This window comes from Strongylocentrotus purpuratus, unplaced genomic scaffold, assembly GCF_000002235.5.
Source record: "Strongylocentrotus purpuratus isolate Spur 01 unplaced genomic scaffold, Spur_5.0 spur5_scaffold_4, whole genome shotgun sequence".
In the NCBI taxonomy this organism is placed as follows: domain Eukaryota; kingdom Metazoa; phylum Echinodermata; class Echinoidea; order Camarodonta; family Strongylocentrotidae; genus Strongylocentrotus; species Strongylocentrotus purpuratus.
Genome location: NW_022145610.1, coordinates 33,470,440 through 33,488,600, shown reverse-complemented (window position 1 = coordinate 33,488,600; position 18,161 = coordinate 33,470,440). Strand labels below are relative to the sequence as shown.

The 18,161-nt window shown below is 39.0% G+C and overlaps 2 protein-coding genes across 2 annotated transcripts; one reads left to right on the top strand and one right to left on the bottom strand.

The window, feature by feature from the left end:
- The first annotated feature begins 64 nt into the window (after positions 1–64).
- LOC754600 (eEF1A lysine and N-terminal methyltransferase) lies at positions 65–12,389 on the top strand. Its single transcript, XM_030997046.1, has 12 exons — positions 65–305; positions 1,493–1,721; positions 1,959–2,167; positions 2,475–2,604; positions 2,963–3,084; positions 3,875–4,015; positions 6,185–6,371; positions 7,187–7,367; positions 7,769–7,980; positions 9,346–9,481; positions 10,049–10,186; positions 10,833–12,389. Exons 1-12 carry the CDS (start codon positions 214–216, stop codon positions 11,123–11,125), a joined length of 2,070 nt encoding a protein of 689 aa, XP_030852906.1. The 5' UTR covers positions 65–213; the 3' UTR covers positions 11,126–12,389.
- A 44-nt stretch (positions 12,390–12,433) lies between these two features.
- LOC105440877 lies at positions 12,434–18,161 on the bottom strand. Its single transcript, XM_011671461.2, has 5 exons — positions 17,926–18,161; positions 17,361–17,421; positions 15,576–15,632; positions 14,904–15,071; positions 12,434–12,516 (listed from the first exon to the last, which is right to left on the bottom strand). Exons 1-5 carry the CDS (start codon positions 18,112–18,114, stop codon positions 12,434–12,436), a joined length of 558 nt encoding a protein of 185 aa, XP_011669763.1. The 5' UTR covers positions 18,115–18,161.

The following is an 18,161-nucleotide window of genomic DNA, read 5'->3' as shown; positions in this document are numbered from 1 at the left end:
TGAAGCACATAGCGCTAGCGCTGGCACTAGCTACCGGTACGGTACCCTCGGCCTCCCGGCCCGGCCCGGCGTGGTCGCGGCCACCCGGTCGCTAGTTTTGCTGTGTGTACGTGTACAGACAGCTAGTTATATGTGGCCGCATGATATGATGATCAAGCAGAATCCACATGAATAAAAGCAAGTAAAGCAACATTGGATTTGTCTGATTGCATAATGGATCTGCTCCCAAAGACATCATCAGACATTGATTCTGCTCAGTACTGGGAATCTTTGCTCAAGAAACATAGAAACCAGGCATTCGAGTGGTAAGTTAAGTTCTTTTTTTATTCCAAATTGAATCATGTTTTCAATCTTGTCTGATGCACGGTCAATCAATAGACAGAATTTCTTGAATAAAACTGACATTTGTAAACCTTCCCCGTATGTATAGAGGCAGTCAGTGGAGCCAGACGTATACTATAATAGTCTCTTTGGATCAACTGTTGATGATGATAATGATATCACAAAATCAGAGACCAAAGCTTGATTTCGGTCGTGTCAATCAATTGATGATTTGTTCTTCAAAGAATAAAAGTCCATTTCAATTTTTGAATGCATTCCATGGGATCCATGGGATTGACCGCAGTGACCCCAACCAATTCTTTCTGAGACCTTTGAATGACAGAACACGTGGCCACAGCTTCAAACTATCAAAAGTTAGAGCCTTCACTTCTATCCGAATGGGATCGTTTTCACAGCGAGTCATCAATTTATGGAATGCGCTTCCAGCTTATGTAATTGATAGCCCATCTGTAAACTCATTCAAATCCAACCTGGAAAAAGCATGGAGAGCTAAATATGACATGTACAACCCTAAAGAAATGTTTCCTTGCTATTGCATTGTCCGGAGCTCCGACGTAGGCGCAATCCCCAGTACATACAGATATTAATCCTGCTGCTGAGGGGCATATAAGTAATTATACTTGAAGCCCAACATCAAGGTAAATCAAGGTAAATGTAATGTGAGACTCAAAACTATAGTGATCTATGCTGCATGCAGTCCAATAAAGCTGTTTTTGTATTTTTACAGGCCAATTTACAGAGACCTGCGCCCGCACGTCTAGCCTCTTGCAAAGAAGTGCGATTAATCTGAATCACTTGCAAGTCCTCCAATCAATCGCAAGTCTACAGTGACTCCTAGATCTCTCATGTCCATACAGGTGTAGTTGCGATTAATTGCAACACTTTTTAAGACGGGGGGGGGGGGGGGGGGGGGGTTGTGTGTCCAGACACATATATTTAGAAAAAATGAGGATGAGGCTTACGTGTAGCAGCGATTTAGGTCTTGAAAGTAACCTCCATCAGCCCCCCCCCCCCTCCCTCCCCCCCTCCCCCTCCCTCCCCTCCCCTCCCCTCCCCTCCCCTCCCCCTCCCCTCCCCTCCCCTCCCCTCCCCTCTTGCTCCTAAATATGGCTACAGTGTAATAAGGCCTTTAACTCATCTTGTTTTGCAGGTATGGGGAATACCCTAATCTTTGCGGCATTCTGCACAAGTATATCCGCACAAGCGACAAGACCCTCGTAGTTGGATGTGGTAACTCTCGGCTCAGCGAGGACCTGTATGATGTCGGGTACCACCAGCTTGTCAACATCGATGATGTCGACAGTGTTGTCAAGCAGAAGACCATGAAGAATGCCAAGCAGAGACCGAAGATGAAGTTTGAGCGAATGGATGTAACCCAGGTAAATGCATGGGCTCTCCCCTTCTCTCTCTCTCTCTCTCTCTCTTTGTCTTCCTTTTTTACCTTTCTTCCTTTCTTTTCCTTTCCTTTCTTCCTTTCCTTTCCTTTCTTCCTTTCTTCCTTTCTTTTCCTTTCCTTTCCTTTCCTTTCCTTTCCTTTTCTTTTCTTCTCTTTTCACCCTGTAAACAAACATCTCCTTCACTCTAATGTATTCTCCTTTTTTCCCAATTCTTTGCAGATGACTTACGAGGATTCTTCATTCACTGTGGTGCTCGACAGAGGTAACCTCGATGCTCGTATGACTGACCAGGGTCAAGAAACTGTTGCCTCTGTTGAGAAGACGTTTGGAGAGATTGGCCGAGTTCTCAAAGTCGGAGGGCGCTATGTCTGCATCACGCTGGCTCAGGAGCATCTCATCAGAAAACTACTAGGCCACTTCTCATCTGAGTAAGTGCGCTAAGAGCTCATTCACATACATGCCGTTGTATTAAGCTGTGGCCCATTTATTTATTTATGTTCATTTAAGAAAATGTAGATGGAATGAAAGCTCGGTACGTAAGTTGAAAGAACCTCTGTAATAAGATTTTCTTTAAAATGGTAGTAAAGATACTCGTACAGTCAAACCTGCTTTAGTGACCACCTGTCTACAAAGACCATTTTCTTGTCTCCCTTGGGTGGTCTTTATAGAAAGGTTTCACTGTACAAGTATTACCTTTAGTTTCCCGATGTTTTTATTTTCCTTTTATTTTACCAGAGGATGGATGGTGAGAATACACAAGATAGACACACCAAACCAAGATGAAGGGTCTGAATCGAGCTCACCTATGCCCATCTTCATAGTGGTGTCCACCAAGTTCAAAAAGATGGCAGCAACACAGAGTCCAGTGAGTATGTGTATTCAGTAATCATTTGACTAATCAAGAACAAAGGTGTCAAAGAGTTATTAGAGTTCTTAGTGATCAATCATAGAAAATATAAAAGTCATAAATGTAAAGTAAACTTTAAAAGACTATACCTGTGTGTCTTTGCACAAGATACTGTGAAGACAGGAATTTTCACATCAGTTGTTTACAACGACAATGTTCATTGCAAAAACTTACATGAATTGCAAAAATTGAGTGTTGCTTTGTTTGCATCATGAAACTTCTATGAGTCTTGTCCACTTGCGAACTTTGCAAAGGTTTCATACATGATCATTTTCTGGTTTATAGTACTCATGTCTTTGAATTCTTTGCACTTTAGATCTTGGAGCTGAGCTTATCAGAAGGGAGGAGCCCAGAGAGAGTATCATCTATAGAGGATGTCATGAAAGCCATCAAAAGCCAACAAGACTATGCTATGTTACAACACAGCTTACACAAGAGGTGAATGTACTTTTAATCTCAGGACAAACACATCGGCCAGTATTCTACTACTTACACCAGACCAAAATCGGGCTCAACAAAGGAAATTAATCTGAGTTCTGAGAGATCTCTTGGGAAACATAATCTTATATATCAGGGCAGGTTTAACTGAATAGGTAAAAGATGAGTCCTAATGTTATTGTTTTATTGGACCTCTAGGAAGAACAGAGCTACTAAATTAATATCTCTGAACCAAGCTTTCTGTCAGTTTGTATGAATTCTTAATTTGGATTTGTGGACTTGAAGGTTGGTTGTTGTGTTTTGTTTTACCGATTGATAAGAAAGCATGTGTATGCTTGTAAGTACCGGTAAGCAACCAGGGGACCGATAGCTTTTAGTCCTCTCTGAGGGACTTGGTAATGAGGAATAATGCCATACCAAAGTACACTAGTGCATCAAATTTATTATGAACCTGCTCTACAACTGAGCCATTGTGCCTCACATACTTGTTTGTATGTGAATTGTTACATAGAAGATAATTTGTGTACATGTAAGTCAGCCATATTCATAGTTAACACATCTCTTTAGTACTAGAGAACGCTATGCTCTGTCCAGAAGAGGAGTGATTAAATGCCCATCACACACCTTTAGCCCCTTATGCGAAATTATGTTTTTGTTATTCTTTATTACTTAATACCTGAACTTTCAAGAGAAATATTAAGGCTTTTTAAACTTCTTATTTCACTTGAAAAACCTTGGAGTTTAAGCGGTACATTTTAAATTCTAACATATTCTGATTATTTTCATTTAGGTCGTTCTGCGATGAATCTCTGTCTTTAGACCTCTACGCACCCAGCAATGAGAACCCTCGCTTCACTCTCTACATTGTGGATAAACCTAAGGGGAGAGTACCAGCTAACAAGTTTGCCATCTTCATTGTACCACAAGGAAGGTATGTAATCTAGTCTGGAACATATTCTGACCTCCAGATTTCTTATATTTGCCATGATGGGCAAGTCCAAGATATTTCGTCATTAACTGTCCCATACGTAACCAAGTACTGTGCAGCTATCCCGCCCCCTCCCCCATGCAGTGTTATTTAGGGTACTTGTATGCACGTTCCCTCTTTTTAAAGCACACCCCCCCCCCCTCCCCTATCTCCGGTGTGAAAGTCCCCGGGTGGGGGGGGGGGGGTGGCCGGGACAGCTACATGTATGAACATAAATTGATATAAAATCTGTAATTTGTACTACATTTTTTGTCTGAACTGACCTTTGAGCCATTGAGTACCAAGTCAATGACTAGGGCCCCGTCTTACAAAGAGTTACGATCGATCCAAATCAATTGTAAGTCCTCCAATCAATCGCAAGTTTGCAGTCTCCTATCTCTTATGTACATAGTTACGATTGATATCAATCACAATTAAGTTACGATTGATATCAACTCTTTGTAAGACGGGGCCCAGATATATTCAAACCTGAGATGTTGTGAGTTATGGATGGAGCAAAGCCAGTTAGAGTAACCCACTTGCATGTAATAATGCTTCTTCCACCATAAACAATGAAGGAGTTTTTTATTATGTGTTTATATATTTGTTTTCCTTCCATCCATACTGTCACCAATTCTTTCCTCATTATGTTTTATGTTCTTGGTTATTATGGGCTCTTATATTATCATTAATAATTGAATTAAAAGTGATGAAAGCAATGATTTCAATTCAAATCATTCAGATACTGTTATGCTTATTTCATAATTTTCCTCATTCTTCATAACTAAATTGAACTTCCCCATTTCTACATCACTTTGATTTTGCCATGTTAAGTATGTGTATTGTTTTGAGAGCAATGTGGGGAATTTTTTATAGAAATAATTAAAATTCTTTAGAGGCCATGTACTTTTCCCCCATTATTTTTTTTGGTGGCCTTTCAAGTGCAATATTGCTGTTGCCCACTGTAATTTAGCTCTTCTTGTGCAACTGTAAGCTTAATGACACCGCATTCATGTATGAGGTGAAGTAAAACAAAGTCCAAGTCTATTTGCCAAGTAAAATAAATAATGCCTTATTCCAAGTAATGAAAAAATACCTGTATATGTTATTTGTTGGAATGGCAGTCAATGGCAAACAAATGATGCATGCTATGATAAGAACATCACACAACTCCCTTTATATTTTGTTGACTAAAAGTTCAAAGTTCAATATATTAAAAAATGCAAGTGGAGCATTCTATCCTGGTGACTGACGTAATGCTTTATATTCATACCTTCATTGATTCGCTCCTTGATCACTGAGTAAGAGACTAACTGGATATTTGGAATCAGATAATCTTAAGCAATCTGCAGTCATAGACTACTAAATGAGAGGAGGTTTTCCAGTTTTTTTTCAGAGGTAGATTGATAAATTTATTTGTCTTGTATGTTTGATATGTCTATATGCTTAAAGTCAGCACAGCTGTGTTTGATGCATTGATCTACCGTTCTGCATAAGTTCATACCGTATATGAAACTTCAACAGAGCAATTTTGTAGAATAGTAAAACATATATTTCTATCCAGTATTAATTATTATCATAGGAAGTGTGAATGAAGGACTACTTTGTTACTGCTTCCTTTTTACAGATTTTAACAATTTACAAGACACATGAGAGTTCTTTTGTTGTAGGTTAAATGGAAATGGCATTCAGGGAATTTCCCTAATATGGTGCATAGTAGTTTGCGAACACTGGATTCAGGAATACCTGTTTAATGCAGGTAGTAATCTTGGAAGCAGCATTCACGCCACCATTCACGAGACTATATCCAGTTTTGAATTTCTTACAATTACCGACGAGATACAAGAGAACATTTTTTGTTTGGGAAAAGAATTTATTTTGAGAAATGTGATTGCAGCAGTGGCTGTTCAGAAGTTGTATTATAGTATGTGCTTAGGGTAAAAGCTGTCAGATTTAAATTCAAACTTGATTCCCAAAGATTTGTTACACTTAATATAAGGCTGAATAGGCAGATGATGGGATTCCCCTGTACAAACTCACTCCTATCTGTCTTTACAATTTATTTTATTTAGCTTCAATTCCAAATAAGAAATCCTAACTTCACTTAGCCAATATCTCTTGTTTCTGCTTCAGAGAGACAGAGTACCTCTTCGGTACAGACAGAGGAAGAGGGCAGTTAGCCGATCAAGCAGGCTTTCAGCGTCTGGTCGTGGTGACGCTCCATCGAGGCCATCTGTATCAATCGATAGATAGCATCAAGACAGAGCTCTCGTCCAAAGTGATGGAGCTTAAACCTTCGGAGCTGCCCTCTAACACCCAGGTAAGGTTGGTAATGCTCTCAAAACTCCATATAATATGTTCGGAGCTAAAAGAGCATTATTTTATATACTTTAATAAAGAGACGATAGAAAGAACAATCAAGGGAACAAAAATGGCAGCCTTTCTGGACTGTAAGTCAGTTTTTGTCATTAGCTGTAGCACATGGTGAGGAAGTGGAGGGGGGGGGGGGGGGGGGAGGGGTCACCAATGTCCCACTTTTACCTTACCTTAGACCCCCCCCCCCCCCTCCCACTCTCTCACCATTTATCACTATTTATCTTCTAAACATGAAGTCTGTCACCATTATTTTCCCATCCACTTTAACATCACCTGATGACTAGTTTAGAGAAGTTGAAAAATGTCAGTGAGGACTTTGGTCTATGCCCTTTTTGTTTTGCTTCTGTTCATTACATGGTGCCCGGCATCTTTATCATTGCTGCCATGCTCCCCCCCCCCCCCCTTTCTCTTCTGAAAGTACCTTATGATAAATTTGAGGCATGGAAAATTTCTTTATTCTTCTTTAATCTCCAACTTCAATACGTTCCATTTCACATCTATGACTTTGCCCCCCCCCCCCGTACCTTATGATAAATTTGAGGCATGGAAAATTTCTTTATTCTTCTTTAATCTCCAACTTCAATACGTTCCATTTCACATCTATGACTTTGCCCCCCCCCCCCCCCCCTCTGTCTCTCTCTTCACTTATATTTTTTGGTTTACATACATTGTACAAAATTGTATAAAAATTACCTCATGAGTTATTATAAGACATGGAAAATTACTTTTGGATTTTTTGTGAATCTTCACCATGAATAGGTTCCATTCCTCTCTATCGGTGAGGATGTGGGTGACAGGGAGGTCAGATACGAAGCAGAGGGTTCCCATGGCAACATGGTCATCGTGGAGGATGTGAGAGGAGAAGATGGAGGGATGTATCGTCAGATCATCTTCTCATCCAACCCAAACATCGTCCAATCACAGGCCAAGCTTGTCACTGGTAAGAATCTACATCTAACTAAGGAAATCATTTTCCAATGGGTGTAATTTATCAACTTTCCTGACCAAATTGTCAATAAAAATCATATTTTTCTTACAAATTTCCTTTCTTCTTACAAGCTGACAAGTACCTTAGGTGAAATTATTTTATTGAATATTTAAATGCTAGAAAAGAAAGCTTATTATGCATTAAAAGAAAAAAAAATTGTGGGAGAATGGGATATGGCAAAATGAAGCAGTTAGTACCAAATTGAAGCACATAGCCTTAGGGAGACAGTTGTTTTTGGAAGATGACTTAACCTGTCTGTGCAAAGATCACTGTTGATTACAGTTTGATTAAATCTGAATCATTTATTTTCATTTCGGTAAAGGTCTTTGTAATTCTTTCTATTCCCCATTCAGAAAAGCCTAGATCAAAGAGTGGGAAGAAGAGAGGAAAAGCCGTGACCAGGGTCGACCACCTCTACCTTTCCATGACTTTCCATCGCATCATGACAGCTGGACTAGCTCTGATCCCAGGGTGCCTGGACCTGCTCAGGACCAGGGCCAGAGGGCTCCTCATTGGACTAGGGGGTGGTGGTCTTCCAATGTTCCTCTACAAACAATTCCCAAAGGTAGGTCTCTGTTATAAGATCAAGTAATTTATAGATTCGTTTTAAGAATCATAGAGAAAGGCTTTCTTATGCCTGGACTAGATCCTTGTCCTGAAATGTCGAGACCTTCTGAAGAACAGGGTTAAAGGGCTCCTCCTACGGTTTGAGGTGTTAGCTTCCCATATTCTTTTACAAGCAGTTTGCAAATATACACTGTAAAACTTAATTATGCATACCCGTTGTAAATTTCATGTTTTTGTTTTTTTTGTAACTCAAGAATGAAAGGTGGACTGGTCGAATGAGGGCCTTTGTTGCATACCTTTAGAGCTTTAATGTAATGAAGCTTTAATATGTCACATTCTCAAGAAACATAAAGTGGGACAAATCAATTTTCCACATTCTTTAAGAATAACAAACCTTGGTAAAGGTATGAATAATTTAGTTGTTAACTGACGGTCTCTGTTTTGTAATACAGTACTTGTGGTAGTACATCATTTAAGAAATCTTTCATTGCCTTCTATTGTTTGATGATAGTGATCCTACATGTATTCCAGCAATGTTTACTCTGGGCTTTATTTCTTCAAAGATATACTGTTCGGATTAATATTACTACAGCATTTAATATGCGCCATCGATCTAGTAAACTATTCTGAAGCGCAGAGGGAGATTATTACCCTGGCTTTGGCACAGCTTCCATTTCGGCGCTCTAGCATTTCAACTTTCAAGAAATTAATTCCTGCCAGGTACCCATTTACACCACCTGGCTTGAGTGTGGTAAATGTAGATCAATGTCTTGTCAAAGGACATTAGTGCCGCGGCGGGACTTGAACCGCAGACCTTGTGATCGACAGTCCGGTGACGTATCTACTCAACCACGCCACCCTACAGGACTGGGTTTAGGTTTTAGGTGTAGGGTTAGGATGATTTAAAGTTTTTTTTCCAGAGGTAAGGTTCCTTCAGATATGATGCAATAAACCCCTGCAAAAAAGTGGCTATTTTTTTCTTTACGTGTAAATGAATGGAAACTGCGCAAAACGAAGATCCTGTGAATACTTATTGAGCTCTGTGTTATAAGATACAGAAATGTGAAGTATATTGCACCTTGCGTCATTAAAAAACGCAGCAGTTTTGCGGCGCCATATCTGAAGGAGCCTTAATAGGTAGGATTTGTCTAAGAGCATTTGTCTAAAGCCTAGGTCACAAATGCCATTACAAACTGCTACGAACGCCGTGTAAATGATTTTCAGACAATGAAAATTTGGGAAGACAATGGAAAATAGGGAGATTTGTACAAAATTATCGTTCATACGAACTTTTGTGACCGTAGCATAAGATATAATTATCTTGATGATTTATAAAGCTGTGATTAACATGTGTTTTGTTTAGCTGGAGTTAGATGTGGTGGAGCTGGACCCCATGCTGAAAGACGTAGCCAAGTCCTGGTTTGGCCTGGTTGAAGACGAGAGACTCAGAATCCACATACAAGATGGTCTAGACTTCATCAAGTCTGCTGCTCAGAAGGGTATGTATGCAGAGCCTAGCTCCATAGGTAGGATCCATTAGCAATACATATGTAGAAACATGGTGGTCTTGTGGAAAAGGTGCTGGCTGTGGATAAAAATATTCTTGGATTCGAGTTCTTGGCATGCATCAGCATTAACCCTATCTTACAATGTAACTGGGGGGGGGGGGGGGGGTGGTCAATTTGACCTCCAGGGCGTGATGATTGAGAGATGGTGAAAAGTCTTAAGTTTAGTTGTGAAATCCAATGGCAAGGGGTAATCACAACATTGTGAAGTGCGTATCAGATACAGCTGTACCCCTTATTAATATAACATACTACAGTCAAACCTTCTTTAGTGACCAACTGTCTACAATCGCCACATTTGTTGTTGCCCTTGAAAATGGTTTCTTATTGAAACATTAACTACATGTACTAAAGGAACCTGTCTCCAAAGACCACCTGTCTACAAAGGCCACTTTTTGTGTTTCCCTTGTGCGGTCGCTATAGACAGGTTTGACTGTATTGTTATTATCATGATTACAAGTATAACTTATTGTTTGTATTATTCTCCATTCTAATACTCAGATCCGCCCAGCCTGTACAATGTAGTCCTGTTTGATGTCGACAGCAAGGATAGCACCAAGGGTCTTAGCTGTCCTCCTAAGGCCTTTGTGGAACCAGTCGTCTTGGAGAGGGTCAAGAGAATACTGCATCCTACACAAGGTAAAGGTCATGTCATTTCATGTAAAGGTTTACAAGGCCAATTCAGTTAAGGATGGGATTGGTCCCTATACAACTGTTTGGTGTACATTCAAATCAATTATTTTAAAACATGGTACAGTTTCATATTTTCATATTCGACCTTCTATAAAAAGGTCAAAGTTTATAAGTTTTATCATTTAAGAAATAAATGAAGTATGTTAGTGATATAATACAGTGACCACTCAAAGCAAATAATTTCAAGCATGGTACAGGTGCATCTTGCCTTAGAGGGACATTATACTTGCTTGAGCTTTGTATAAGTAAAAACAATCATACCATATTGCTACAATATTCATGTAATAGTAAGATACCTAGGTAGGGGGACTATTATTGATGGGTTCTACAACATTTGTTGCAGTGACAGTTACTCCATGTTTACATAATTTAATGTTTAACTTTAACCCTGAACCGAACATAATTAATTAAACCTAACCCCAAACTGTATGGACCCAAATTCACAAAGGAGGTTTGTCGGCATCATATGACGCGTTTCGATCTCCTTTGTGAATTCGGGCCTATATCTTTGGCAAAATAAAGCCAGAGCAAATATCAGATCAAGCATTAGTGATTATATCCCATTCATCGTTATCTCATTTTGTCATCCCAGGTATATTTATCCTCAACTTTGCCTGTCGTGATGACGTCCTGAAGGAATCGGTCATGTCTGAGATTCAAACACACTTCCCTTCTGTTTACACTAGTCCTATGGAGGATGACATCAATGAAATCGTCCACTGTCTTCCGCAGCGGACAAGCGATGGCGCTGACAAGATGAAGGTGCAATATAGGGATGGGGCACGTTCACTCCAGAAGTACGCTAAGTCGGTATCGTCACGCTGGGAATCAGACTTTGATCTTTGTGAGATTATGGACGATTTGCAGATAAAGGATGAAAGGTGACCCCACTTGCACAATTCAGACTTAGTTTTTAAAAATGATGGATTAGACTCCCTTACACAGGTGTAAGTGATTGTGGAACTACGTGCCAGTGTTACAATGCACAGGTCTTCCATGATGCTTGTATCATTCAACAGACTCTAACAGAAAGCAGACTATTGAAGGGCAGCTGAGCTGCATGTCATGAAAGAATACTTCCCCAATCCCTCTTCAGGGCATTCTGAAAAAGAATTTGCGAAGCTGCAGGCCCCATTTCAGCAATTCTTACTATCGGCCAATCTGGTTTTTCCAAGCAGAAACCTGCATTGTTCTGGAGAGAGTCTGTTGCAAGCAAAGAGTGATTATGTAACGGGCATATCAGAACCCAGAGGACTCGGTGTGATGGTAGCATGCTAGTCTGCCAGATGCATGGCATGTCATCAGAACCCACAGGACTCGGTGTGATGGTAGCATGCTAGCCTGCCAGATGCATGGCATGTCATCAGAACCAGATAGACACATGCTCCTTATCTTCCTTTTTTTTCTAGACACACCCATGTACATCCCAGGGCCCTGTTGCACAACACTTACCATTGATGGTATCTTTGCGATCAATGGTAACTACCATGGAAACCTTGATTTTGATTGGCTGTTGAGCCCTGTTACCATGGTAGTTCCCATTGATGGCAAAGTTATTATCAATGGTAAGTTTTATGCAACGAGGCCCTGGAAATGATAACAGACAAAAATGGAATCCCCAAGATAAGGAGATGAGTGTATTTATGAGCACAACAGATATATCAGGCAAATACAGTAAATCCAGTGTTTGTTGTCTTCTTTTAATTAAAGCTAGTTGAACAAATTTGGTTATTGATTTGTCTTCCAACAACTTGATGCAACAAAAACAAACAAAGCAAATCAAATCAATGACCACTTTCATCCCTCTGTATTACCTTTACTACACATCTTGCAATTCTCTCTTTATTTGACACACAAGAAATTACAAATTTAATGCATTTCTCTTTGAATTTATTCAAATATATATATATACATGTATATACAATAACAAAAACAATTCTGACAAGCTTAATTTATGGTACTTATTGTAACAGTGATAAAAACTATTCTTTTCCTCGAAGTTAAATTCCTTGACAAAATCAGTGATTGGTTTACATGATTTTGTATGTTGTACTAAAAAGGAATTATTTATTTCTTTGTTCCTATTCATGAAGTCTAATTGGTTTTTACAATGTAATAAAGATAATTTTATTCCCTACAAGAAATGAGATACAGGTTTATGTTTCCATTTGAAGTTGTTTGTATTCATGTTTCTTAGCTGGTGAGGTTTGTGGCAGAGTTTGGGGGCGTGTTCTTCTCGTCTTTGTTGATGGGTGGTAGAACAACTGCATTCGGAACTGAAGTGAAAGAAAGAAGAGACAAAACGATTTGATGAGAAGCGGAGTGGTGTTGATCAGGATGGTTATAGGACAGTGTTTCATTTATCTTTCATGACATCTGTTTGGAGCCAGAAGGGTGTTAACTTACATCAGTTTTACAGAGCTAACACCCTTCTGGCTGCAAACAGGCAATAATTGCAATTTCACCAACCTCCCTTTTGAAAAGCTTGTAAAGAGTATGAACCACAAACAAATATTTTGTCCCTTATGCATCGGATTTCATGTTGCTATATTCAAAATGTGAGCTTCAAATAATTTGTCTATAAATAGATATTACTAGCACAAACACACTATCAATTGATATTAAAACAACTTGAGACTACGGTAGACTAATTGACGCACCCGTACATATGCACTAGCATAGAATATGGCCCACACAAAAAGCAAGTCTGACTTGGTTTGGTGTAGATGATTTTTGTTCCCTTCATTCTCCTTAAAGATAATACAAAGTTTTGGTATGGGGGTCATGAATTTGGTTTCAAAGGAACATATTGGAAGCATATGCGATCCTGTGGCTGTTGAAACAAGTCTAAAGTGATGAAATTGTGAATAATAAACTCTCTATGTTGTATAGCTTCCTCTCAAAATTGATCTTACTTTATCTTCAAACAATGTTTCTTACTAAAATTGTCTGATTTTCTATTCCTGTTTGAAAATTATATATCAGAACTGCATATTCCGAGATTTTCATGGTCGCAGCTACCATTGTATGGCCTCAGGCACTATTTGAAATTTATCGAGAGCACTAATAAATGTGATACATGTATTTTCATTTCTCAATATCCTTAGCGTTTTAGAGCCCAATTTTTTTTCCAAAATGCTTATTCTAACACTAGGTTTCACAATGGTAATGCAAATTTTAAATTTCATAAACCTGTTGAGATATTACCAAAACTTTGTATTACCTTTAACTGTTGGCTGATAGAATGCTGGGTTAATACTTTTTGAGCTTGATTTCATACATTCTACCTGTACACGAATGGGTTTTGCTAGGTGAATTGTATACTTTAGATCAAATACAGCCATGCCAAATGGGATGTCTGTGAAGGTGTGCTTATGACAGTTTCTTGAAACGATGCCCATGTCTGTTGGTAGTGATTTGACGATGGGATGATTGGGGAGAGGGGGCAGTGATGAAAACTGGTAACATGTCAGGTGAAGATGATGATTAATGATGAATAGATGGAAAGTGATTATAATGATAAGGTCATTAAGGTGACTGATGATGATGATGATGACAATAAGAATTATATTCAGTTCTGATCATGATTCATTGAATGTTGAAAAAGCATAACAAGAATGCAAAGGTAAGGATTGGAGAAGAGCATGGCTTTTAAGTAAAGCTTTTAAATTGTATGCCTTATAGCAACAATTAATAATGATTCAGAGAAAGAGAGGGGAAGAAGAGATTATGGATGGAAAGGTAGATAAACAAAGAGAAGGGGGAGGATTGAGAAAGAGATGCATTCAGCTAAAGGGGAAGGCACATATAAGGGTTTTCACAATTCCAGGTGCCATTTTGGGTTTCAAATGTGAAAGGGACACAAGAACTTAAATAGGGGGGGGGGCATATTTTGGGGTAATCATTATATAGCCTTGTTCCTATATGACAAAATTAAAATCCAATCAAAAATTATACAATCACCCCCCCCCCCCCCCCCCCCCCCCCCCCCCCCCCCCCCCCCCCCCCCCCCCCCATTTGCTTTGCTCAAAATACCTTAATATATACAGGTCTTAAGTTCTGGAATTCTCTCGATTCTGTGATTAAAAGGTCTGTAAGTGTACATGTATTCAGAAGAAAATTGAAAAGTTATTGTTTGAATACATATTTTCATTCCTGATTCCTGACTATTCTTGTCTCCAACCTGTATACTTTTGTTCATTACAATGAGTAACTAACGGTATGACCATACCAACTATGTTTATAATATACTCATATCGAGAACTAACTATATTGTAATATTGTTTCAATAAGCTGCAGATATATTCCCTTCCCTTTTCCTTGTCTTTTGTAGTTAATTGTGAGTATCGGTTCATGTATCCCTGTAATCTCCCTTTGTATTTGTATTATATAAACTTTACTTTAGTTAATTATGTCATTTTTAGTTTAAGGAGCCTATCCACAGCAAGCTCTGCTTTTCCATAGGCTCCGCCACTTTATCTTTTAAGTTAAACTTAATGGACAATATTCTGAATAGTGTGTACCGGTATTGTATGTACATGTATAAAATAATCATTTTCAATATGTTGTTACACTCTTTGTAAAATGAGATATTGTGGAAACCAATAAACTATCTATCTGTCTATCTATTCATGTAGTCAAAAACATAAGTATTGTAACACACCTATCCCGACCACGGGGTCACGGTTGCGCTCAGGATTAGAGCTGTACCGGGTAGGCGGCAAGGGGCTACAATTCTTCCAGTTGGCCATACGCTTGGCGGGATCCTGGTAGCTCTGTCGAGATGTGGAGCTCGTGGAGTAGCGAATCTTCGGGGGCTTTCCCGGAAAATCTGAGGAAATGAGACAGATGCAAGATGAAGGTTGCTTTATTAGTAGGATATATTAGCTGTACTTCATTATTACTTACACCTAGAACACATAACAGCTAGTAGAAGAGATCTTGCATGCAAACGCTTTCTTCCACTAGTCCCCTTGATGACAGAAGGCGAATCAAGAAGGGCTCCTCCTACCAGTGGCGGACTCTAGGGGGGGGGGGGCGGAGGCTCGGGGCCCACCCCTGGCCCCCTCAAACAGGTAAACTTAACCTCTTCTGAAATAAAAAGAGGACGGCCCACTCCCCCTGGCGCAAGAGGGGGGGGGGGGGAGTGTTGATTCTGCGCTAAATATTTTCTCACGAATTTGGAAGAAAAAAGGTTAGTGCTCCTTACGAAGACCACTGCTCTTTTTTTCATAAACTATTTGGGATAAAATTTATTTCAAAAACAAATATTATGAAATCCAATATTATCTAAATGATATATATCTTCATTTCGCCGACAGCTATTTAGTCTTACCTTGTTCGAGTAGGTTCTCGCATGTGGCCTCGTGTTTGCAAGTCCAATTAGTTTCTTCTATAATGAATCCAGAGGGAAACAAATGTTAAAATTAAAGAACCCTGTCTATACACAATGAACATTTCATCATGACTGTTTGCTATTTCTATTATGTAGGCTACAGATCGGTTAAAGTCGAACAGTAGACATTACGAATTAATAAATGGCATCCTTGTTCTCTCTCTCTCTCTCTCTCTCTCTCTCTCTCTCTCTCTCTCTCTTTCTTCTCCTCTCTCTCTCTTTTCTGTTTCTATCTATTTTTGAATGTCCTGTCGGCCTCCCAGAAAAAACGAAACCAAGAATTATCGATGTTTTATCATAACTTAATCAAAATTATAATTAATAAATGGCACATATTTGTAAAGCTTAGATCCTCCTCTTTCATTATTTTGATGCAACTCATATGATGTATATTTCACTCATGAGTAATAAACAAAATACGAATGCTAGGTACCAAAGAGACATTTTACGAACGATATCTGAATTTCAAAAAAAAAAACATTTCTATAGAAAGTTCATTTTTTTTCCCTTTCATATGACACCTCAATCAAGAAAAATGAGCCAGGAATAACAAAGTTCTGTTGGTTTAAAGTATTGCTTGCATTTCCATAAGTTTATGAAACGAATCCGTTCCACTGGCTGCCTGCCCTAACAACAAAGAAGACGGAAGACTTCATGCATGGCTGATCGTCAACGAAACGGAGTTTGATGTTTGTTGCTACGGCAGGCAGCCAGTGAAAACGAAAACTTATAGAATTAAACAATTCATTGTCAATATGTTTTCATCTCATGCCCAGTTGGTACTCATTGGTCGGCTCGAGATAACCCGTGATACAACCATAAACATACAGCTGCACAACAATAAATATCAGGCCTTCTCAACTGGCGGCGCGCGCTCCACTCGTGGCGCTTTGGGTCAGTCGGAGTGGCGCACGACTGTCACGGTTGCCCCCCAAAAATAAAAATTAATTAATTAAATAATTAATTAATAATTATATTTTAGAATGAAAAACTCAGCAAAATCAAAATTCGCAGTTGAAGTTGAGCCCAAAATGTCTGCTTACCAAACAGGAAGAAAGGGGAATTTAACGGTTTTTACAATTTTATACGACTTTAAACCTGAGCTCTAATCTTCAATAGGCTTACAATGCAGCTGCCAAATTTAACAACTTGTTTTTGTTTGTTTGATTTTCACTTATGCTACGCTCACAAAGATTTGTACGAACGATAATTCGTACGAATCTCCCTGTTTTTCCATTGTCTTTCCGAATTTCCATCGTCTAAAAAATGTTCGTACGGCGTTCGTAGCAGTTTGTAATGGCATTTGTGACCGAGGCTTTAATTATCCTGTGTTTATTGCACCAAAATAACTACAGGTACATATAAATTTACCTCCAATGTAATTGTACCCAGGAATTGTACTAATTTTTTCACATCAATATGAAATTATGATTGAAATATTTGGGAATAAAAAGGTGTTAAAAATTCCACATCTGGGTCTTTAGAATGTGCCCTAAAATCCAACAGCTTCAGGGGGCTGCGTCTCCTGCACCCCCGCTGTCGGCTTGGTCGCTACGCTCCCTCGCAGCACAGAAACAAAACATACAGTTTGGCACCTCAACCACAATTTCCTTTTGTGTTGGCACTTCTAATAAACTAGTTGAGAAGGCCTGGTCTATATCATCCGCGTTCTTTAATAAAAGAGAAACGGGGGAGTGACTATTGATAAATCCTACAATAACTTACGCATATGGCTAAACTTGTCTTGGAAGTTCTTGCAGAACGGAGGGCTCCATATACTGAAGGTCTGAAAAGAGGAGACAAACAGAGAGAGAGAGAGAGAGAGAGAGAGAGAGAGAGAGAGAAAGGAAGAGAGGGAGAGAGAGAGAGAGAGAGAGAGAGAGAGAGAGAGAGGAGAAGGAGGAGGGAGGGTAGATGTGGACTTATTATTAGAGACAATTTCGAGGGGATACAGGAGCATTTAGGCCCACAGGAGTTTGTCATAACATAGATTGCATAGATCTTAATGTTGAGAAGGCGAAGGTCAAGAGATTTGCCAAACGTTACACGTTTAGACTAGTTATTGTTTTTGAACATGTAGAGTTTTGCTAAAAAAAGTAAGATACAGCCATTCGCCCTAATTATACCATTTTCATTTCATTTTACTTTTCATTTCCGGTAATCTTTTAAAAAAATACTACCGGTATATGTTAATAATAATCAAGTAGACTAGACGTACATGTATATTGTCTGATAGAAGAACAAAGCTTACCAAACAAGAAAAGAAAAGAATAATAATGTGCTCACATACCAGGTTATCTTTGTTGTACGGATTTTGGTAGATCAAACCAAGTGAATGTGGGTTTTTACTACGATTCGGAGACAAAAGTCTTGCTGTTTGAAGTTTAGTATTTTTATAAGAAAAATCTTTGTGAAACTTGAAATCTGCGAAGGTAGTTGTTCTTGGCTTTCCATCCCGTCTCGTATAAATGTTAGCCATTTTTCCGGTATGAAAATTCAAGCTTCCTTTAATCAAATACTGTGATT